This window comes from Aotus nancymaae, unplaced genomic scaffold (assembly GCF_030222135.1).
Source record: "Aotus nancymaae isolate 86718 unplaced genomic scaffold, 86718_ANA_hifiasm-v0.15.2.pri h1tg000095l, whole genome shotgun sequence".
In the NCBI taxonomy this organism is placed as follows: domain Eukaryota; kingdom Metazoa; phylum Chordata; class Mammalia; order Primates; family Aotidae; genus Aotus; species Aotus nancymaae.
This window is the reverse complement of record NW_026988510.1, coordinates 1,392,509-1,413,494: the sequence shown is the minus strand read 5'-3', so window position 1 is coordinate 1,413,494 and position 20,986 is coordinate 1,392,509. Positions and strand designations below refer to the sequence as shown.

Below are 20,986 nucleotides of genomic sequence, written 5' to 3'. Positions count from 1 at the left end.
ATCAGGGCGCGCCCTCGCGCTGTCGCTGCAGCAGTCTGCGACGGGACCCGGTGTGGGCATGTGTCAGGTGGGAGAGGACTACGGGGAGCCGGCGCCCCGGGAGCCGCCCCCGGCGCCGCGGCCTAGGTAAGAGCTGGCGGCCGGACCCGCGGGGCCCCCCTCGCCTTCCCGCTGCACTCCTGTCCCCGAGGGTCCCGGTCGGGCTTTGCCGTCACTGCCGAGCGCCGCGTGGAGGGCGGACCTCCCTCCGCAGCGCTCGGGGAGTGACTGTCCAGCCGTGACGAGCACCTAGGAAGGGGGCTTATTCGGCTGACTCGCACCTCTCATTATCCTAGCAGCCACCGGGGACGTCTCTGCCGCTGACAGTGCCACCCTTATTCCTATGGAACTGGTTCAGTGAGGCTGTCCTCCCTGTGCCAGCCTTGGGAGATTGAATAGCGGTCTTTGCGTGCCCCCTGAGCCTTGTTTCTTAGGCTAAACTTCCCCCTAAGAGCCTTTTTAAGTTTGGACAAAACACAAGCCTTGGTTTGTGTGTGTCACAAGATGCTTTACCCTGACCAACTCAGGTTCAGAAACAGGAGTTCCCCAAATCTGTGTTCCTCCCTTCTCCCCCCTCACATCTCCACAGCCGTGAGCAGAAGTGTGTGAAGTGCAAGGAAGCCCAGCCGGTGGTGGTGATACGAGCTGGAGATGCCTTCTGCAGGTGAGGCCTGGAGGTGCTGAGACCCTGGCAAACATAGCCTCGCTAGGCAGACAGGATAGTCCCAACTTCTGAGGCTTTATTTCTTCTTTATATAAACGTGTTCTTATTTTTTTCTTGCTTCTGATGTTGTCCCCGGTGCCCCTGGTGTGGAAGTGAAGGCAAAAGCGTGGGTTTTCTGCTTGGCAAACAATTTACCATTAGCTAGCCGCAGATCAGCTGGCGAGGTTTCTAATGGAGCTGATGAGAACAGTGGGAAGTGGGGCCGTGGTGTCTAGATTGGGATCAGGTGGAGGAGGAATGGGCATTTGGGGGCAGCTGGAACACATCTAGGGGCGGATTAGAGCATTCTGGGAAATTGGCAGATCCTCTGGGTGAAAGTTTCTCTCATGTGAGCTGCTTGTTTCATCAGTGACTGGCTAGAGGCTTGGAAGGAGACCTCCAGCCTTCCCCCAGGTCTGAGGGGGAGGTGAGGCTTTGGACAGGAGCGCCATGGTGTGAGGATGTTCCGTTTTATCTGTGACTCTTTTATGGCCCTTGCCATGTTTTTCTTGGCTTGTAACCATCGTATTGTTTGTTTCAACTGGAATCATAGCTCCCCGGAGGCAGGCTCAGGCCTCCCTCATTTCAGCTCTTTTAATTCTCAGTGGTGTTAGGTAATTTTTTTGTTTTTGTTTTTGACAGAGTCTCACTCTGTCGCTCAGGCTGGAGTGCTGTTGCGTGATCCTGGCTCACCGCAACCTCTGCAAGGTTCAAGCGATTCTTCAGCCTCAGCCTCCCAAGTAGCTGGGGTTACAGGCGCCCACCGCCATGCCTGGCTAATTTTTGTATTTTCAGTAGAGACGGGGTTTCACCATGTTGGCCATGCTGGTTTCAAGCTTCTGACCTCAAGTGATCTGCCTGCCCTGGCCTCCCAAAGTGCTGGGATTACAGGCATGAGCCACCAGACTCGCCCAACACGTGGTTTTTTTGCATCACATGTTTGCGGAATGAGTGATGACATTTATTTATTTATTTTGAAATGGAGTCTCACTCTCACCCAGGATGAGTGCAGTGGCGTGAACCTGGCTTACTGCAACCTTGGCCTCCCGGGTTCAAGCGGTTCTGCCTCAGCCTCCGAGGTAACTGGGGCAACAGGTGAGCACCACTGCTCCCAGCTAATTTTTTATGTTTTTAGTAGAGATAGGGTTTTACCATATTGGCCAGGCTGGTCTCGAACTCGTGACCTCCTGATCTGCCCGCCTCGGCCTCCCGAAGTGCTGGGATTACAGGCATGAACCACTGGGGCTGGCGACCTCACACTTTTTAATTGGTCTCCAGGAGTCCTGGGCTCTGCTTTCTAAAATGTTTCAAAAAAAGACACTGGAGTGGGAGAACTGAGGAGATTGTTCTCGAAAAGTTTTCTTGTCCTTGACCATCTTTTGACAGCCTGTTAGATTTGGAGAATGAGGTTTGTGGGCCGGGAGTTACATTTTGCGCTGGGATTACAGGCAGGAGCCACCGTGCCCGGCCAAGGTAGTACTTTAACCACTCAGGAGCATCTGAAATTGCCGAGTACACTGGGCTGCTGGGAGGATTCACGGAGGAGAGGCTGCCGTGGCTCCATGCAAGGCCTCAGTGGCCAGCAGGGCTCCGCTGAGGCCAGAGTTTTACTGTGCTGTGCTCGCTGGTGCCGAGGAGTGGGGAGCCAGGTCTCCAGGTGAAGGCCTTAAGGAGCCTATGTCGAGCTGGGCTCCCCAGTGATGATTCAGATCAGCACGCAGGGGAACCCTGGCCTTGCCTGACACAGAGGGGACAGCGAAGTTTCAGGAGCCCAGACACGGCATGTCCGCGCAGACCCACCACACTTGAATCCCAGCTGGTGGTGTGGGGCACACAGGCCCTCCTGGCCCACAGCGAGGAGGTGAAGCCCGGCACCTGTTCTCCTTGTGTGATGCTCCCCATGCCCAAAGCTACGTCCTGGGGGATTGCAGGAGAGCTTTAAAATGCAGATTCCTAGGCCTCACGCCTAGACATTTTGACTCAATTGGTTTGTGTGGTTCTAACAGCCAGGGCCAAGAATCTCTGAGCCAGAGTCAGATGTCTGGAAAGTTTATTAGGAACGAAGATTACAGCTGGGTACGGTGGCTCACACCTGTAATCTCAGCACTTTGGGAGGCCCAGGCAGGAGGATGACTAGGGGCCAGGAGTTTGAGACCAGTTTGGACAATATAGCGAGAACTTGTCTACAAAAAATAGAAAAATTAACCAGGTATGGTGGCACGTGCCTGTAACCTGTAGTTCTGTCTACCTGGGTGGCCAGGGCAGAAGGATCACATGAGCCCAGGAGTTTAAGGCTGCAGTGAGCTATCACTGTGCCACTGCACTCCAGCCTGGGTGACAGATCGAGACCCTATCTCTTAAAAATGCAGTTCCCTGCTGGGCATGGTGGCTCACACCTGTAATCCTAGCACTTTAGGAGGCCGAGGCGGGCAGATTGCCTCAGGTTGGGAGTTTGAGACCAGCCTGACCAACATGGAGAAACCCTGTCTCTACTAAAAATACAAAATTAGCTGGGGGTGGTGGCACAGGCCTGTAATCCCAGCTACTCGAGAAGGGTGATGCAGGAGAATTGCTTGATTCCAGGAGGTACAGTGAGCCAAGATTGTGCCATCGCACTTCAGCCTGGGCAATGAGAGTGAAACTTTGTCTCAAAAAAAAAAAAAAAAAAATGCAGTTCCCAACCCCGGAAGTTGTGATTTTGTGGGGTTGGAGACGCGCAGCCTCTTAGCCATTTCTGGCCCATTCAACCCAGGGAGGATGCTGGGCCCTCGCTGTGGGCCTGCTGAGTTTCCCCACTGCACCCCAGAGAGGTAGTGTCTCTGTGTGGTGGGTCTTTTCTTATGGGCTCTGGGTTGGCCTTGCCCTGTTCATGCCTGAGTCCGTCCACTCTGCCAGCTGGGCCCTTCTGAATGCCTGTGGGGCAGGGATGCCTGGGCTCTGGCCCCCTCATTTATTGGATGCAGTGCAGTTCATACCTGCTGGGGTTGTAGGAAGCATCAGGGAGCCTCATGCTCACCCTGGGGAAGCCACCGCCGTAGGGGCCCCCAGCCTCTCCCCTTTCAGCAGTCTCTGGGCAGAGCCTGGATGCAAAGATGCTGCTTTTAAAGATGGCAGGCAGTGAAGGAGGCTGGCAGCCGCAGTGCTCAGCGTGCTGCCCACCGTTCGGGGGCCGAGCGGCTCTGTCATCGCAGGTCTGTGTTGCAGGGGCTGTTTCAAGGCCTTCTACATCCACAAGTTCAGAGCCATGCTGGGCAAGAACCGGCTCATCTTCCCAGGCGAGAAGGTAGCATCTGGGTCCTGGGGGTCTGACTGAGCAGCCTGGCCCCTCGAGGCCCCTGCTCCTCCCTCCCACAGGTGGTCTGGCCTCCTGCAGCCGCCAGCGCCGCCCTGGGATTTGAGGGCTGCCTCGATGTCCTGGACGTCCACGAGGTGGGGTGTCTGTGCGTGTTGGAGGCGCGGCGCCCTGAGTGCTGTTTCTTCTCTCCCAGGTGCTCTTGGCGTGGTCTGGGGGGCCTTCGTCCAGCTCCATGGTCTGGCAGGTCCTTGAGGTGCGTGTTCACCACCCACTTGGCCCTGGCTGCTGGGCTGAGGCTGGGGGGCTGTTGGCTGGGGCTAGAGAGCAGCCCGCCCCCTGGCCTGGACACCAGGAGGGTTCTCAGATGTGTTTGCAGCAGGCGCACCAATCGGAAGCTATGTCCAGAGCGCCTGTGTGCGTCCCACTTGCCTTGTGTCCCTTTATTCAACCAGCACAGAAACACAGTCAGTGAAAAGTGGCATCTCGGCTTGGCCGTGTGTGACCTGAGGGAAGATCAGGAAGCGGGAGGAGGGATTGTCAGGAGAAGCAAAGGGAGCAGCATTTGAGGCGGAGGGCATGGCACGTGGCGGGGAGGCGGAGGCAGGGGCTCAGGGTGGTGGGCTGTGCCCCTGGCGGGTTCAGGGCCAGCTCAGGAAGTCCAAGGCAGGTAGGGCTTCTCAGGAGGGCACAAGAGCAGGATGTGCCTGGTTTCTCCACACTCCCAGTGAGGGGTGCAGTCTGGAGGAGGCTGTTTCTGGGGGGTGGGTGGTTGAGAGGAGAGGGTCGGCTCTGCCTGGGTGATGGGTGTGATGTTGGTCTCAGGATGGGCGCACTGCACAGCACTGCTGAAGTTAGTTTTCCGTTCTCTGAGGTCCCCCGAACCCGCCAGGAGGGTGATGTGAGGTAACTGGCTCAGCCCTCTGTGCCACCCTGGTGCTGCCCTTCCTGTGCCCAGCGGTGCCCCAGCCTCTAGCAGGCTCTTGCTTTCTGAGTGGCCAGTGTGTGAGGTGCAGTCACGGTGGCCCCGTAGCCCCAGCCTCCTCTCCTGGGGCATTGTTGAGCCATCCAGGACCAGCGCATTGTACCAGGGGGTGAAGACCCCCAAGGCTTCTGTGGAAAACATGGGCATGCGGCCTCGCCTACTGGGCCTGCCTGGCCCCCAAGTCTGAATGGCTTTGTCCACTAAAAGCAATGGCAGGGGAAGGTCACTTTACCCTCCAGGAGGGCGTTAAATCCAACTGAAAGATGTTCTGAGCTGAAGTGTCCTGTGGCTTGTGGCTGGGGCTGACTCCCTGATGCTTCTCCCTCCAGGGCCTGAGCCAAGATTCTGCCAAGAGACTGCGTTTTGTGCCGGGGGTCATCTTCGTTGATGGTATGTGTGGCCATCGCCTCTCCTACTCCCTGGCCGCTTGGGTTGTGCCCTGCCGACCCTCCTCTGGTAGGGCGTGTGGAGCTGCTGCTGCTGCCTCTGCACTCAGGCCCCGGTGGGGACATTCCCCTGAAGGAGGCAGTGGATGTGTCCGTCGTTAGGAGGCACCAGTGTTCCTGGAACCTGAGAACATCCTCTGAAAGTTGAGGGTGGGGAGCAGGAGCGGCGGCTACCGAGCCCCCATCACGGGCTCTGGGGACAGAGAAGGGCGTGTGAAGTTCGGGTGGTGACAGGGACCCAGGGGCCGCCTCCCTGAGCCTTGCTTCTGTGGGACGAACTCCTGGGGTGTTCACTCTAGCGCTGAGGTCAGCCCCAGGGAGAATCCCCTTCCCCAGAGGAAAATGGCAGATATCCCACAGCTCCTCCAGGAAGCACCGCCTTGCAGAGCGAGGCCTGGAAGGATTTCCCCTGGGGGAGGTGGCCCCACACCCTGCCTGGCTCTTCTGTGAGCCGTGACTCTGCCTGGGTTTTTCAGAGGGAGCAGCCTGTGGCCGGAGCCCAGAGGAGAGAGCGAAGACCCTAGCCGAAGTGAAGCCCATCCTGCAAGCAATTGGGTTCCCGTGGCACGTGGTGGCCTTAGAGGAGGTGGGAGGGCTGGCCCTGGGAAGGGGTCCCAGAGGCGACCTCTGGGGCTGTCCTGAGCCTCACTGCCCTCTCCTGTCTCCCGGAAGGTGTTCAGCCTGCCACCGTCGGTGCTGCGGTGCTCTTCCCAGGAGCCGGCGGCTCCCGAGGGGGCCTACAAGGCGGCCGTGGACAGCTTCCTCCAGCAGCAGCGTGTGCTGCCCCAGCCCCGTGTGCAGCCCCCACGGGACCCCCAGAGTCTGGTGAGACCACCTGCTGCTGCCCAGACTGAGGCTCTTTCCCACCTGTTCTGCTCGGTGAGGACACTGACGGCCAAGGAGGAGCTTCTGCAGACCCTGCGGTGAGGCCCTGCAGTCCCCAGGCCCCCGAGAGCCCCTTCCCTGGGCCAGCCCGCCCGGCCGGCCCTGAGAGTCTGTGTGCTGCAGGGTCCACCTGATCCTGCACGTGGCCCGAGCTCACGGCTACTCCAAGGTCATGACTGGGGACAGCTGCACCCGCTTGGCCATCAAGCTCATGACCAACCTGGCGCTGGGTAGAGGGGCCTTCCTGGCTTGGGACACGGTAGGCAGGGGCCTGGGTGCCTGGAGGCCCGTCCCCACCCTGACCCATTCGGCCATCTTCACTTGGGAGTGCTTGCGTATCAGTCCTGCGGCGTCTCGGATGGAGGTGGGGTCTGTGACCCCTCACACCCCGTAGGAAAGGAGGGGGGACATACAGGCCTTGACCTTGACTCTCCAGCCCCCGCCTCCCCAGGGCTTCTCCGATGAGCGGCACGGGGACGTGGTGGTGGTGCGACCCATGCGGGAGCACACCCTGAAGGAGGTGGCCTTCTACAACCGGCTGTTCTCCGTCCCTTGTGTCTTCACGCCAGCCGTCGATACCAAGGTGGGTTCACCAGGGCAGGCCGTGTGGGCTGGGCGGCCTTTCTCACACAGGCTCAGAGGTCACTGGCACACCTTCAGTGACTCTGGCCGTGTCCCCCAGCAGTGTCACGTCCCCAGAGTTCTCTGAGTTTGCCCTGTCCCTGAGGGCGTGGGGGTGACAGGAGGGCCCCACAGGTACACTGCTGAAGCTGGTCCTCTGGCTTCCTTGAGCTGTCGCTGCGAGGCCAGAGCCATGGGGGCCAGCAGTGTGGAACTCACGGAACCTGCCCTCACGAGTCTCTGCCCCAGCCTGGTGCTGGCCCCCAGCTCTTCCTTAGCCCTCAATCTGATTGTTCCCTAGGCCCCTGAAAAGGCCAGCATCCACCGGCTGATGGAGGCCTTCATCCTCCGGCTGCAGACCCAGTTTCCCTCCACCGTCAGCACCGTGTGCAGGTGTGTGCTGAGCGCACCGCTCGTGCTCAGGCCAGGGCTTACGGTGGAGCTGCGCCCCGTGCATTTCACCTGTTCCTCCCACCCCTGGCCACAGGACAAGTGAGAAGCTGGTGAAGGCCCCCCGGGACGGCCCTGCTGCCGGAGACTGCGGCCCTCGCTGTCTGCTGTGCATGTGCGCCCTGGACATTGACACCGCTGGTCTGTGCATCCTGCTTTTGGGGTGATGGGGGAGTGGGTGTGGGGGCTCAGCGGCAACAGGGTTCCCTCAGCCCCTCTCTGCTTGCAGACAGTGCCACGGCTTTTGGGGTTCAGACCTCACATCTCTCCCAGATCCACTCGCCCACCCCGCTGACTGAGACTGGGACACCCCAGGGGCCCTGCTGTTCTCCAGGGGGGGCCTGGGCCCAGGGCTGTTGCCAGCGGTCCTCCAGGAGGTGAGTCCCTGTCCCTACCACCCCTGGCCAGCTGCCTGGGGGGAGGGGGACCTGCCCTCACCCACTGGTGCTGAGGTGCCAAGGTGGGCACACATCCAGCTCTGCTCCTGCAGGGAGGACCCCCAAGCCTGCATTGTGGAGCAGCTGTGCTATGGCTGCCGTGTGAACATGAAGGACCTGGTGAGTGAGTTGGTACCCGCCTGTCTGGGCTCGGAGAGGGGACGGGATGGCCTTCCTGCATCCTGTCTCCTATCCCGGCCTCTCTTGCAGCCCTCGCTGGAGCCCCTGCCGCAGTACATCCTGGCCGAGGCCCAGCTCCGCACCCAGAGGTACTGGGGCCCATCCCGCTGTGGCCTGGGGGGGCAGGTGCCTAGGGCTGGTACCCACTGCAGCTCTCTCTCTCTAGGGCCTGGGTCTTGGCAGAGCTCCGGGACTGTCTGATTGAGGACAGTGACGATGAGGTGGGCCAGAGCTGAGGACGTGCTCTCTGGGACAGCAGGCGCCAGGTGCAGGGTCCACCACGCTGTGGCCGGAAGGCAAGGATGGGGTTGGCCTCTGAGTGTCTATTTGTATAAATAAAACCTTTTTAATTATTAAAAAACTCTCTACAGTATGCGTGGGGGACAGCAGTGCCACGCAGGCCATGGGGACGCAGTGTCCTTCTCTGACAGCAGCATCAGGGCTCAGGCAGGCCGGGAGAATGTGTCACAGCTGGCAGCCATGGACGGGGCAGCAGCTCCCCCGGCCCTAGGAGTGCCACCCGCTGTGGGGCCGTGCTGGCCAGCAGCAGCTCCTACTCCTTCTCACGTGTCCACTTGATCATGGTCTCCGGCGAGCGGTAGAGGAAGATGAGCTTCGCGTACAGCTCCTCCTCCAGCTCCAGCTCCCGGGTCTCACGCACCAGGAAGATGTCCTGGCAGAGCTTGAGAATGCGGTCCACGCACGGCAGCTCCTCAAACATGATGGAGTGCGAGATCTCGCTGAAGAAGCCGCGCACGAACTTGCCGATGACCAGCACGATGGACACGTACAGCCCCATGATCCTGCAGGAGGAGCCGGTGAGTCCTGGGGCCGCCCGGAGCCCTCCCGAGCTGCGGGGCACCCCCCCAGCCATACACTCACCCATAGCCAGCCAGGAAGCCGAGGCTCGGTGGGCTGACCTTGTCGCTGAAGATGACCATGGGCAGCAGGTTGCAGTCGGCCTGGCAGTCCTCCAGCTCAATGACCCACCACTCAAGGAAGCCGGTGGCCCCTGGGCCCCGCTCCCTCCGCAGCTGGATACGTACGCCGAGGTAGTCGGCCTCCTCATCTGGGGTGGAGCCGGGAGACGGTTGGGCTGCGGCCCCCCTCCCTGTCCTCCCCGAGCCCTGTGCACCCCTCTATCCTCCCCCAGCCCTGTGCCCCGACTCACTGGGCTGCAGCTGCTTCACAGGGTTGGCTTCGGGCCCGTTGGGGGCGCGGATGTACTTGGGGAAGAGGTTGGGGATGACCCTGCAGGGAGGTGGGAGCAGGTCAGGCCTGGCCCTGCCTTTTTGCCCAGCGACCACCCTGGGCCCTTAACTCACACAGACTGGTCCGAGGTGCCCTCCAGCAGGCTGGCCAGCTGGCGCCGCTCAGTGCTGTTGGGAGCCAGGGCCAGCATGTGCTTCTCATTGGCGTATTCCACGGTGCCTCCCTTAGCCAGATCCCTGTGGGTGGGAACACAGCGTCACCCAGGGCCGTGGGTCCAGCCACCCAGGCCCTGCCCCAGCCCGGACCCCACCTCTGGAAGTTCCAGGTGAAGCGCAGCGTGATGTCGGCTGTGCCATTGTACAGCTCCCGCTTCATCTGGGCGCGGCTTGGCGGGCTGATACGCCACAGCGCCCCAGAGCTGCCCTCAATCTGTGCCGTGACGATGTCCTCGGGGCTGTACTGGCTGATGAACTGCATGGCCAGCTGGGTGCAGGTGACACCCTCAGTGACTGCAGCCTCTTCCCCCCACCCCACCCGGCTGTCACAGGGCAGAGGCCACTTACCGGGTGGGGGTCAAACTGCCGGGACAGTTCCTCATAGGCCTGGGGCGTGAAGGGGATGACAGACGGCTGCTGGGCGCTCATGGTGAACAGTGGCTGGAGGCACAAGGCCGTGAAGATGAGCGAACAGAGGCAGCGAGGGGTGGCACCGCCTTGGCCAGAACCCCCGGGGCACGGGAACGGACAGGCGGGCCAGCGGAGGCTTACCTCATAGCCGCCCAGCTTGAGGGTGACGGTGACATCGATGGGCTGGTTCACCACGCCCACCACCGAGCGTACCAGCGACATGAAGAGCAGGGGGAACCAGATGATGGCGATGAGGAAGAGGATGATGAGGCCGCCCATGCCGTACTTGACGATCTTCTTCTTCTTCTGCCCTTTGGGCTGCGGGTATTTCTGGAGGGGAACGACACAGGGCATGGACTCAGTTCTGCCCTTCCTGCAGATCACAGGCCACAGGCTCCAGCTCACCCGGCAGCCCACAGAAGCCCCAGCCTGACTTCGGCATGGCACAGCTGTAGCAGTGGCAGGCAGCCACAGACCCGTGGCCCGGGACTGAGGATCCAGCTGGAACCCTCATGTTCAGGGGCCACTGGTCTTAGACGAGGGAGCTGCGGCCACTCGGGGAATGGACAGGCTTTCTCCAACACATGGCACTGGCCCCACCCAGGCAGGAGACTGGAATGGAACTCCTGCCTCACGCCAAGTGCCAAAATCTAACTCCAAGGAAATCTAAGAGCTAAAACTATAGAACTTTTAGAACAAAACAGGGCAAATCTTCATGAACTTGGATTTGACAAAGGAAAGTAAACTAGATATTACCAAAATAAGCACTTCTGTGCTGCCAAAGACACCAGAGAGACAGTGCATAGAATTGCAGAAACTGTCTGCAACCAGAGAATAGAAACAACCCTTACACCTCAGTCATTTCCAGCCAGTGTATCTACAGAATAAGAACTCTAATAAATGCAGCTGTTGGATGCAGTGGCTCAGGCCTGTAATCCCAGCACTCTGGGAGGCCAAGGTGGGCGGATCATTTGAGGTCAGGAATTCAAGATCAACTGGGCCAAAAATGCAAAAATCGGCCAGGTGTGGTACTGCACACCTGTGGTCCCAGCTACTTGGGAGGCTGAGGTGGGAGAATCAGTTGGACCTGGGAGGCAAAGGCTGCCATGAGCCAAGATGATGCCATTGCACCTCAGCCTGGGCGACAGAGTGAGATCCTAGCTCAAAACCCAACTACAACGCAGAGAAAGGATTTGAATAGACATTTCTCCAAGGAAGACACACACACGGTCAAGCACAAGAAAAGAAGCTCACGGTCAGTCAACAGGGAACCGCATAAGGCTCAGCAGGGATGGCCAGAACAAAAGCCGCCTGGCAGCAGCTGCCCAGGATGTGGACAGACTGGGCCCGTGTTGCTGGGGGAGCCTAAGACGGTGGCGCAGCCGCACAGAGTGGCTGCTCACGACGTAAGACACCACCAGACAGCACTTCCAGCCCCGGCGTGCAGCCACAGAGCCGAGGGCACGGGCGCACACGTGTGCACCGCGGTGCCTGGCAGCATCACGGGAACAGTCCCTCGGTCCGTCCATCCACAGATGAACATAGGGTGGTGCATCCGTACCCCGGAATGTCATTTGCCCACGGGGGTACACCTCAGAAACTGCTGAGTGAGGAGAGCCGGTCACAGAAGGACAAAGGCTGATCCTGTTTTCATGAAATACCCACAACAGGCAAATCCATAGAGAAACAGGAAGTAGACGAGGGGTTACCAGGGTCCGGGGAGGGGGAAACGGAGCGACAGCCAATGGGCACTTGGTTTCTTTTTACTTTTTTAGAGACAGGGTCTCACAGTGTTGTCCAGGCTGGAGTGCAGTCATATGATCAGGCTTAATGCAGCATTCACCGCCTGGCCTTAAGCCCTCCTACCTGAGCCTCCAGAGTACCTGGGAGCACAAGTGTGCACCATCACACCCAGCTAGGGGAGGTCTGGCTATGTCGCCCAGGTTGGTCTTAAACTCCTGGCCTCAACTTGTCTTCCTCAGGCCTCCCAGAGTGCTGGGACCACAGGCATGAGCACCACAGCCAGCTGATTTTATTTTTACATTTGCTGAGGTGGGTCTCACTGCGTTGTCCAGGCAGGTCTTGAACTCCTGGCCTTGAGCAGTCCTCCCTCCTCCATCTCTTAAAGTGCGGGGATTACAGGTGTGAGCCACTGTGTCTGGCCCTGGGTTTCTTTTTAAAGTGGTGAAGTTGATGTTAGTGGCAGATGCTCAACGGTGAATATACTAAAAATACCTGAATTATACATTTTAAATGGCTGAATGGGCTGATGCATGAATTTTCTCCCAATAAAGCCATTAAACAAGAACTCAGGTAACTGTCCGACTGGTCCCCCCTGCACCAGGCCCAGCTGAGGGGCCGCTCTACTGCCAGCCTACCTGGAACAGGGCCAAGTCTGCCTGCTTCTGCCCCCGGCACCCACTTGCAGCTGCCAAGATCCCTGGCCTCGGGATCAGCCAGTTGTGGGCTTGCCTCGGGTCCCTCCCCATCGCTTGCGAGCCCTGGGAGGACCACCAGCACCCCTGGCCCCTTGTTCAGGTCCCCGCCCCGGCCCAGGCACCTTCTCTGTCTCTCGGCTGCACTTGATGATGAAGATGTTGGCGTAGATGTCCTCCACGCACATCCAGCTGGACAGGGACAGCGTGGTGTCCGTCCACACCCAGTCCATCACTGCCCGAAGCTCCACCAGGAATGGCACCAGCCGGAACCTGCCCACAGCCAGGGATCCCTTCAGGTGGGGTTCCTCCTGCCCGGGCCCTGACAGGCAGGATCTAGCTTCTCACGACCCCCACCCTGGTGGGACCCTCACTCACCCCTGGAAAAGGAACAGGTTGAGGTGATTGTATTTCTTGGTGAGGAAGTTGCCAAGGATGCGGGTGGGGTAGCCGCAGCGGATCTGGTAGGCGGACAGGGCAAAGTAGATGCATTTCACGAAGTACCACAGCTGCGCCACCGCGTTCTGGCTGAACATCCTAGGGTGGGATGGCCAGGTCAAGGACCCCATCGGAAGTGGGGCCCCGCCCCCCGAGACCGCGCACTCTTCCCCCGCACGCGGGCCCACCTCTCGGTGACGGCGGGCAGGATGAAGAACATCCACACGTGGATGGCCAGCACCAGCACCACCTGGAAGGCCAGCTTGCCCAGCACCGTCTTGCGCAGGTAGAGTGCGCGGTCGACCACCATGGTGCTGAACTGGATCAGCAGCATGACCAGAAAGGCCTCGGGGACCTGGTCATCCGACAGGGAGGACGTGATGTCCGTGGCGGCTGAGTGCTTCTGTGGCCGGGAGAGCACAGGTCAGGAGGAGCCAGGCCCCGGGGGACGTGGGTGGCTGCTGCTGGGCTCTGCGTCCACTGGGGGATCCCGGGTCTGGCTCACCCCAAAGGCCCAGAAGCCAAAAATGATGATGATGAAGTCGACGACATCAGCCAGGAACATGAGGGCGTAGACGTCGGTGGCTGCGCGGTACTTGGTGTGCAGAATGTCGTGGAAGAAGCGCCGCAGGGGCCGGTACATGCCCTGGGCCCTGTGGAAGTGGGGGCTCAGCCTGGTGCCAGTGCCTGCCTCCCCGCCCCCACTGCACAGCTGCCCCCGGCTGCCCTCACTCACAGGGACAGGCAGAAGCCCTGCAGCCGCCGCCCGGCCGCCTGCACTCTTTGTCTGGAGCGGCTTGGCTGCTGCTTTCTCCCCGTGTGGGCCTCTTTCTCTTCTTCCCCCTCTTCTTTCTCCCTGTCCTCAGCTTCTGTTGGGGAAAAGCTGACTTCTGTCTGGGCCCCCGGGGGACTGGGTCTGGCTCATGGCTTGTGACTACCCTAAGAGGCTGGCATTCTCCCCATGTCAGAGACCAGCAGACCAAACACAGGAACCTCCCAGTGTCACTGGCAAGGGGACAGCTGGGGCTGTGTCCTCTGGGGCAGACTTGAGGGGCCAGCCCAGGCCCACGGTAGCCCTGCACGGGGTAGGGGGGCATCCCTGGGGGCAGAGGAGCTGTGGCTCAGAAGCGCCTTCCTCATATCCACATGGGCCCTGCACTGGGCTTGGCCGTCTTATTGGAGAAAGACTCTCCCTGTGGCAGCCCCATGGGCAGAATGGGGGAGGCAGGAAGCCAGGGGTCAGGGCAGTTATACCAATGGCTGCCGGACCTTTCCGCGCTGGGCTCTCCTTCTGCCTCCTCCTAAAACGTAGACTGATGCGCCTTGTGTCTCGGGGCCTGAGCTCCACTTGGGGTTCTGGGGTCCCGTCCGTAGCTCCGACCCTCTCTTCCACCTGAACGTGGTCTTCGGTAGTGGCCCTGGGCACCCCTGGCTCCTCCTGGAGCCCTGTGCCTGCCTGGGTCTGGGGTTCCAGCAGGGTGTCTGGCCCCTCCTCAGCCCCCTGCTCCTTCCCGCTGCTCCTGTCTCGCTCCTGGGATGGTGAGTCCTCCTCGTGGTCCCAGAGGCCGTAGCACTGCGGGGCGGGAGGGTGTGGTGAGGAGGCCCTGGCTCCCGGGCGGAGAGTGCAGGTGCCCCACGGGCCCACCCAACCCCTCAGTGCCACGGCTCACACTCACCAACAGCTGGGAGCGGTGGAAGAAGAGGGCCATGAGCTGCACCAGGTCGTACCTGATGTAGCCGTCCGTCTTCTCCAGGCCCAGGATGCGCGGCGGGAAGTAGGGCTTGTTCTCATAGCGCCGCAGCACCGCGTGGCTGTTCCAGGGGAAGAAGCCAAACTGGAACAGGTACTTGACGACCACGGCGACCTGCAGGGGCGGGGATTCAGCATGCAGGGGGCGTGGTGACCTGCAGGGGCGGGGATTCAGCATGCAGGGAGGGCGTGGTGACCTGCAGGGGCGGGGATTTAGCATGCAGGGGGGCGTGGCGACCTGCAGGGGCGGGGATTTAGCATGCAGGGGGCCGTGGCGACCTGCAGGGGCGGGGATTCAGCATGCAGGGGGCCGTGGCGACCTGCAGGGGCGGGGATTCAGCATGCAGGGGGCCGCGCCAGGCCAGGCACCCCTACCCCGTGGCCGCACCCACCTCGGTGAAGACGATTGCGGTCATCCAGAAGCGCTTGCTGGGCCGCGGGATGGACAGCATGGCCCAGAGGAAGACGAGCACAGGCAGCACCAGCGAGCCGGCGGAGGCGGTGACCATGTGGTTGAGGATGATGATAAAGTAGCACAGTAGCTCCGAGTGGGCGGCCACGCACTGGTACACCGCCCGCAGCAGCCGCAGCGCCCGGCCCTGCCCCTCCGCGAACAGCTCCGCCTCCTCCAGCTCAGGAATGCGCAGGCGCCTGCGGGGAAACCCGCAAGGTTTGGGGAGCCCGGGACTGCTCAGAGGCGCAATGGCCCTATCTGCTGCCAGTCCCAGACAGGCTGCTCCCCTGCAGGGCCGTGGAGCGGCCAGTGCCCTCGTGTCCCGCCCGTACCTGTCCAGGAGCAGCTCGCTGGCCGTCCGCATCCGCACCCGGTACAGGGAGGCACCAGCCTCACGCTCCCCGGGGTCGGTGACCACCTCCTCGCTGCCACTTCGCGTGTGGTAGCCGGTGCTCAGGGGGCTGCCCGTGTCGTCCGTCATGCTGCTGAGCGGCTCCTCCACCCCCAGCCCACTGGGAAGTGAAGTCGTGTCATAGGGAAGACTGTGCCATGGCCTGACCTCAGGCTTCGGGGGGGTAAGGGCAGAACCCCCACAGTCCTTGGGTGCACAAGGGAAGGGTGAGGGTCTGGGATGGCTGGGCACTGCCACCCTCCAGTGGCAGCAGCTGGGGCTCAGGGGTCACCCCAGCCCCTACCTGGACACTGTGCTTGGTGCGTCAGGGGCCTTGGTGGGGCCTGGCAGCGTGGCCTCGGCCTGGCTTGTGTACAGCTGGAACAACACACTCCGGTCCACTTCTCCACCCTGCAGGGCACAGGAGGGGGTTCAGGGCTGCACGGACTCTGATCCAGCTCTAGTGTCTGCAGCCGGTTTAGGGGATGGAGTGGGCGTGGGACCGGGCGGTTAAGCGGGCAGGGGTGTGGCTGGGCGCGGGAAGGCTCACCCGCAGGAGCTCCTGTGTGAGGAGGTAGCGCTCTGCGCGCAGCACGTCACTCATGGTGCTGTGGTGCCGGGTGAACTCCTGCAGCCAGCGCGTCAACCCGTCCACCAGCGCCTGTCCCAGCACCCACAGAAACTGCGCCGTGCTCAGCAGCCGCTGCACCAGGTGGCTCCGGCCTGTGGGAGGGCAGGAGGGTGGGAGGGGTGCTGGAGGGGCAGCCTGTGGGGCCAGGAGAGACCTCCCACTCCCCAGCCCTGGGGGCCCACGCACCTGCGGCCACCTCCTCGGGGCCCTCTGCCGGCTCCGCCTCCTGGCTGGGTCCATCTCCTGGGCACAGGACACTGGTCAGCGATGGGAGGCCCTGCCACCTCCCCTCAGAGTCCCCATGCCCCCCAGCTCACCTGTAGGCAGCTGTTTTGCCTGCTCCTGCCGCCGTCGCCTCAGCACTGTCTGGGCGTTGGTCACCCATGCCTGGTATGCCATCTGCGGGCCAGCCCCTGGGTCAGGACCCGGCCTTCCGCGCCATCAGACCCAGTCGGGAAGGGGAGGGGTAACCGGGGTTGGGCAAGCATGGCACCAGATCCCCACTCTGTCTGTGTTTACTGGGACCTCTGTGTCCCTGAGCCCCTCTGGGAGGGGGACCCTAAAGGGTGGTGGGGGAGAATACCCACACATGCAGCCCACCTGGCTCCCGGGCCAGGAACAAGAGCCAGGGACCGAAAGACGGACCCAGGACAGGCAGGTGGCCAGCACACAGGCGTCGGGCCCGTCTCACAGGTCAGGCCATGGCTGCCACCAGAACTTGGGTGGTCAGCACCAGGACTGCAGGCAGAGGGGGAGCAGGCGACACAGGACCCGCAGCCCCGCAGCCCCGCAGCCTGGTTTCCTATGGGACGTGGGAGGCCTGGGTGGGCTTCCAGGAGGTACAGTGTACGAGCTGGGCTGCCAGGCCCTGGGGGCATCTGTCACACCCTATGCTGCCCTGGCTCAGGGCCCTCCCCCACCTGGAAGGCGCTCTGGGTGGAAGGCCTGGGACCTTCAGGTGCAGCTTCCTCCTCTTCCTCGCTGTCCGACTCAAACAGGAAGTAGTCTCCAGAGTGGATGACTGTGGGCAGGCAGGGCTGAGAGCCAGCCTTTCCCCCAGGGGACCCCAGCCAGACCCTGGCAGGCCTTTTGGTCCACTTCAGGGTGGATGGGCCAGTAACAGACCCAAATGCTGTGCAGCCAAGCTCCCTCAGACCCCCACACCCGCAGGGCCAAGGCCCCAGAGCCACCCTCCCTTGGGGAGCAGCCGTGCAGGCGGGAGCAGTGCATGCACAGGACACAGGCCAGCGCGGTGGGACGAGACCAGCAGTGAAGGCAAGGCAGCTGAGCCAGCACGGGCTGGGGTGCAGAGTGGGCCAACTGCAGAGGACTGGGGGAACCCAAGAGGCCGCGGGAGAGTTAGAAAAACAGAACAGGCCCGGCTGAGGCGGGCAGGTCACCTGAGGGCAGGAGTTCGAGACCAGCCTGGCCAACGTGGTGAAACCCTGTCTCTAGTAAAAATACAAAACTTAGCCAGGAGTGGGGACACGCTTGTAGTCTCAGCTACTCGGGAGGCTGAGGCAGGAGGATCGCTTGAACACAGGAGGTAGAAGTTGCAGTGAGCTGAGATCGCATCACTGTACTCCAGCTGGGGTGACAGAGAGAGACTCCATCTCAAAAAAGTTAAAAAGGAAAACGCAGAAAGACACAGTGCTGCTGGGACCCAGGTGAAACTGTTGGTCAGCCACACTGACTGTGTCAAAAAAGCAAGCTCTGAGACTCCTCCCAGCAGAAGGGCTGGGGCAGAGCTGGGAGGGGAGGACAGGTTCAGCCCAGGGCCTGCAGCCAGGGAGGCACCCCTCTGACCCAGAAGACCTCAGCACGTACCCTCAGCTCAGGGCCTGGGGGTCGGGGGAAGTGGGGGAAGTTAGCAGCCTAGGAAGAGGACAGGTGAGGGGGCACAGAGACCCTGAGAGGGTGGCCACAGGCGGGCTAATCGGAGGTACCTGTGGCATGGTCCAGCCAGGGCCGCCACCACTGCCTCCGTGGCGGGGAGGACCCCCCTGGACTGTCAGGCCCTGTGAAGGGGCAGGATGAGTGTAAGGTAACAGTCAATGCACCAGGAGGGGCTGGGGCCATGAGTGCCCCTGGCTTGGGGACAAGATGGTTGGAGACACAGAGTCCCATAGCAATGGGGGCCACGTGAGGCCATGGGGTTCAGAGCCCATGTGCGTGGATGGATAATCACAGGGCCTACCGGACAGAGGGTGGTAACACGAAGAGGACGGGGGGCTGGGAGCCCTGTGGGGCGTCACGTGGCCACAGACACAGCACACACCAGCAGGCACAGACATGCTGGACACGGGGCCTTGTGTGCCAGGCTACAGCCGCACTCACCTGGCTCCGGGCCGGGGTCCTTGGGGCCACCGCGGTCCACCCGGCCCTGCCTGTGCTTCTCCTGCTTGGCGCGGATGCGCTCCATCCTGCAGGGGGGAGGGGTGGGCGTATGCTTAGCACCGGGAGGAGGGGCCGGGGAGGCCCCGCCCCAGGGGCACCTACTGCCTTTTCAGCTGGGCCAGGGACTTCTCCTCGATCCTGCGGTGGAAGTCAATGCTCTTGAGGTTGGCTGCATTGTAGAGGGCGAAGCCCCTAGGGAGAGGCGGAGACGGGGTATGGGCGCCTGGCACTGGGCCAGAGCAGCATGAGCAGCCGCCACGCCCGCTGCCCACGCTGGGCAAGAGGCACACACCGGGGAGGCAGCTGCTGCTCCCAGCCTGCATGCTGTGTGCGGTGAGAGAGGACAGGCCCCCCTGCCGTACCAATTCGGGGGCATCTGGTGGCAACTACCCCCCGAGAGCTGCAGGGAAGCAGACAAAGCTGGCCCTAAACCAGAGCCCCTCCCTGGGTACTGTTGATACCACATGGTGGTCCTCCCACTGGTGGGGACACTTAGCCCTTAGCGGGCAAGTCAGCCAGGGGTGAGACACGAGCCAGCGTCCGAGCTGCAGCCTGTGGTCTCTGGCACACCCGGTACCGGGGCCGGGTGATGGTGCCGGGGCTCTGCTGTCCTTTGTTCTCCCTCTAGGTGACACACCCATGTCACAGAGCGGCGGAGCCTGCTCTCCACGGTCCGGGGGCTGAGGCGGCGAGGTGCCTCCCCTTGCCCCTGCCGAGCCCCGAGACGGGAGCGCCGGGCTGCGTCCGGGCCAGAGCTTGCCTGGAGGCCAGCAGGGCGGTGGCCTGGAGGTCGGCCCTGACGTGTAGGTAGTAGCGGCTGAGGAACACCCGGCGCTGCAGCAGCAGGAAGAAGAAGCAGACGCTGTCCCAGATGATGCCGGCCTCCTCCACGGGCAGCAGGCAGTCCTGGTCTCTGCCCATCATCTCCTTGGCTGCAAGGCAGGCGCCGACAGGGTCAGGCTCGGGGCCCAGGAGCAGGGGGCGTCCCCACGCCCTCCCCGCGGCCACCATCGCCACCACTCACGGTCATAGTAACCCTTGACGGTGCACACGAGGCTGAAGAGCTGGATGACCCAGCAGAATCCCGTCTGCATCTGCTCCACGAAGACGCAGGCCAGGAGCTGCGGAGAGTGGGGTCAGTGGCGTCGGCAGGCCCCAGGGCAGGTTGGGCGGGCCAGGGCGGGGCTCACCGACAGCATGTTCTTGGAGATGATGACGGTGACGTTGTAGAGGATGAGGCAGTCCCACAGCACGAGGCGGGCCCGCGTGTCCCTCTGCAGCAGGGCGGTGCCGAAGAGCAGCAGGTAGAAGCAGGCCAGCAGATAGCCCAGCCCGAAGATGCTGATTCGGGTAGCCCCCGTCACGAACACCACCACCAGCACCAGCCAGAACAGGTATCGGAAGACGGCCACCTTCAGCATGTCGAGGTAGGACCTGCCACGGGGGAGCGTCACGGCGGGCGCCCTGGCCACCCCTCCCAAAAGGCTCCGGTGGCGGGTGGCTTGGGACGTACCTGCAATGGATGAAGTTGGGCACGGGGTTGGGCTCCCCGCACAGCGGCTCCAGATGGTCAGTGTTGACGCCAGCCATGCGCTGCCACTCCTCTGTGCGCTCGGCCGAGAACACCTGCCACTGCTGGGAGGCGCAGAGCAGCAGGAGGAAGTCACCTGCAGGACGTGGGAGCCGTTACTGGGCCGAGTGCACGGGGACCCAGACAAGGCGGGCACAGTGCATGTAGCCCACCTCCCACCTGGGCCTGGCGGGGTGTACAGCCGCTGGGAGCAGACACACGCCTGCTCAGGGGAGTGGCCAGGTGCCCCTGGGGGAGCCGCGGTGTGGGCGTCTGTGTGCATGCATATGAGGGCAGGGCCTGCAGGCTGCCACGTGCCTGACTGCACAGCTGTGCGACACTTGTGCGTAGACTGGAGTGTGCGTGTGTGCTCTGAGGGTCCTCTGAGGAGGCGGGGTGGTTGGGGGACACTCACTGATGAGGTTGGTGGAGTTGGGGGCCCTGAAGAAGTCAGGCAGGTACAGCCACTTGATGAGTGCAGAGTTCATGGGGACAGCCCGGCTCCAGCGCCATGGGTAATCTGGGGTTGGGGGCGTCACGTCAGGAAGGGCCTGAGACACCCCGTCCCCACCTGCTCACCAGTGTCCTCAGACCCCAGGACTTTATCACCAACACTCAGGGTCCATGGGTATCAGCTCACGCCCACCCATGCATACACATGTGATGTCCTGAGAACTGAGAGACCTCGTGTCCCGAGTGTTCACACACGTTCCTTAAACTATGCACCAAGCCCTGGGGGCAAAGGAACCAAGTGAGAGGCTAGAGGACAGGGGGATGGTGGTGCTGGCCTCACACAGCGTCACAGTCCCTGACGTGACAGTGCATGTGATATGGCAGCTCTGAAAACAACAGCCGGACACCGCACACAGCCAGACGCCTGCAGCGGGGAAAGGTTCAAACTGTGGCAGCCACACCAGAGAACACTGCGCAGCGCAACAGCCCGGGATCCACAAGACAGCCTAGGGGGGTCCACAGACCACGCGACACAGCCTAGAGGGGCCCACAGACCACGCGACACAGCCTAGAGGGGCCCACAGACCACGC

At 61.9% G+C, this 20,986-nt stretch overlaps 2 protein-coding genes across 5 annotated transcripts in view; one reads left to right on the top strand and one right to left on the bottom strand.

The window, feature by feature from the left end:
• Positions 1 to 31: 31 nt before the first annotated feature.
• Positions 32 to 14,628, top strand: CTU2 (cytosolic thiouridylase subunit 2). 4 transcript variants are annotated; one of them, XM_064369968.1, is made up of 16 exons: positions 32 to 126; positions 629 to 703; positions 3,947 to 4,025; positions 4,231 to 4,290; positions 5,349 to 5,409; positions 5,942 to 6,051; positions 6,138 to 6,388; positions 6,474 to 6,609; positions 6,802 to 6,933; positions 7,273 to 7,364; positions 7,459 to 7,562; positions 7,651 to 7,798; positions 7,912 to 7,978; positions 8,069 to 8,127; positions 8,205 to 8,304; positions 8,410 to 14,628. In XM_064369968.1, exons 1-15 carry the CDS (start codon positions 59 to 61, stop codon positions 8,272 to 8,274), a joined length of 1,512 nt encoding a protein of 503 aa, XP_064226038.1. In that variant the 5' UTR covers positions 32 to 58; the 3' UTR covers positions 8,275 to 8,304; positions 8,410 to 14,628. The 4 variants fall into 4 exon arrangements, with proteins under 4 accessions (XP_064226038.1, XP_021526700.2, XP_064226041.1 ...); XM_021671025.2 differs by having other exon boundaries at positions 8,205 to 14,628; XM_064369969.1 differs by having other exon boundaries at positions 42 to 126; positions 3,934 to 4,025; positions 8,205 to 14,628.
• The window catches only part of PIEZO1 (piezo type mechanosensitive ion channel component 1 (Er blood group)), a 69,266-nt gene continuing 56,638 nt past the window's right edge, over positions 8,359 to 20,986 (bottom strand). The window contains exons 23-51 of the mRNA XM_021671026.2: positions 20,358 to 20,462; positions 19,886 to 20,039; positions 19,563 to 19,806; positions 19,397 to 19,493; positions 19,133 to 19,304; positions 18,475 to 18,564; positions 18,313 to 18,398; positions 17,922 to 17,993; positions 16,896 to 16,996; positions 16,293 to 16,374; positions 16,162 to 16,218; positions 15,895 to 16,067; positions 15,649 to 15,755; positions 15,286 to 15,465; positions 14,892 to 15,150; positions 14,426 to 14,614; positions 14,004 to 14,322; positions 13,486 to 13,618; positions 13,255 to 13,402; positions 12,938 to 13,152; positions 12,690 to 12,848; positions 12,437 to 12,584; positions 10,018 to 10,206; positions 9,814 to 9,906; positions 9,561 to 9,733; positions 9,364 to 9,486; positions 9,210 to 9,289; positions 8,921 to 9,107; positions 8,359 to 8,841 (exon numbers count right to left, since the gene is read on the bottom strand). Of these exons, the coding sequence (XP_021526701.2) occupies positions 8,592 to 8,841; positions 8,921 to 9,107; positions 9,210 to 9,289; positions 9,364 to 9,486; positions 9,561 to 9,733; positions 9,814 to 9,906; positions 10,018 to 10,206; positions 12,437 to 12,584; positions 12,690 to 12,848; positions 12,938 to 13,152; positions 13,255 to 13,402; positions 13,486 to 13,618; positions 14,004 to 14,322; positions 14,426 to 14,614; positions 14,892 to 15,150; positions 15,286 to 15,465; positions 15,649 to 15,755; positions 15,895 to 16,067; positions 16,162 to 16,218; positions 16,293 to 16,374; positions 16,896 to 16,996; positions 17,922 to 17,993; positions 18,313 to 18,398; positions 18,475 to 18,564; positions 19,133 to 19,304; positions 19,397 to 19,493; positions 19,563 to 19,806; positions 19,886 to 20,039; positions 20,358 to 20,462 (4,385 nt within the window). The 3' untranslated portion in view covers positions 8,359 to 8,591. The remainder of the gene's footprint in view (positions 8,842 to 8,920; positions 9,108 to 9,209; positions 9,290 to 9,363; positions 9,487 to 9,560; positions 9,734 to 9,813; positions 9,907 to 10,017; positions 10,207 to 12,436; positions 12,585 to 12,689; positions 12,849 to 12,937; positions 13,153 to 13,254; positions 13,403 to 13,485; positions 13,619 to 14,003; positions 14,323 to 14,425; positions 14,615 to 14,891; positions 15,151 to 15,285; positions 15,466 to 15,648; positions 15,756 to 15,894; positions 16,068 to 16,161; positions 16,219 to 16,292; positions 16,375 to 16,895; positions 16,997 to 17,921; positions 17,994 to 18,312; positions 18,399 to 18,474; positions 18,565 to 19,132; positions 19,305 to 19,396; positions 19,494 to 19,562; positions 19,807 to 19,885; positions 20,040 to 20,357; positions 20,463 to 20,986) is intronic.

What these genes read in the sequence shown, in the direction of transcription:
- CTU2 (XM_064369968.1), top strand. Translation starts at nt 59, where the DNA reads ATGTGTCAGGTGGGAGAGGACTACGGGGAGCCGGCGCCCCGGGAGCCG. An exon ending in CCCCCGGCGCCGCGGCCTAG is followed by an intron (nt 127 to 628) that starts GTAAGAGCTGGC and finishes ACATCTCCACAG; the next exon opens with CCGTGAGCAGAAGTGTGTGA. An exon ending in GAGCTTCTGCAGACCCTGCG is followed by an intron (nt 6,389 to 6,473) that starts GTGAGGCCCTGC and finishes TGTGTGCTGCAG; the next exon opens with GGTCCACCTGATCCTGCACG.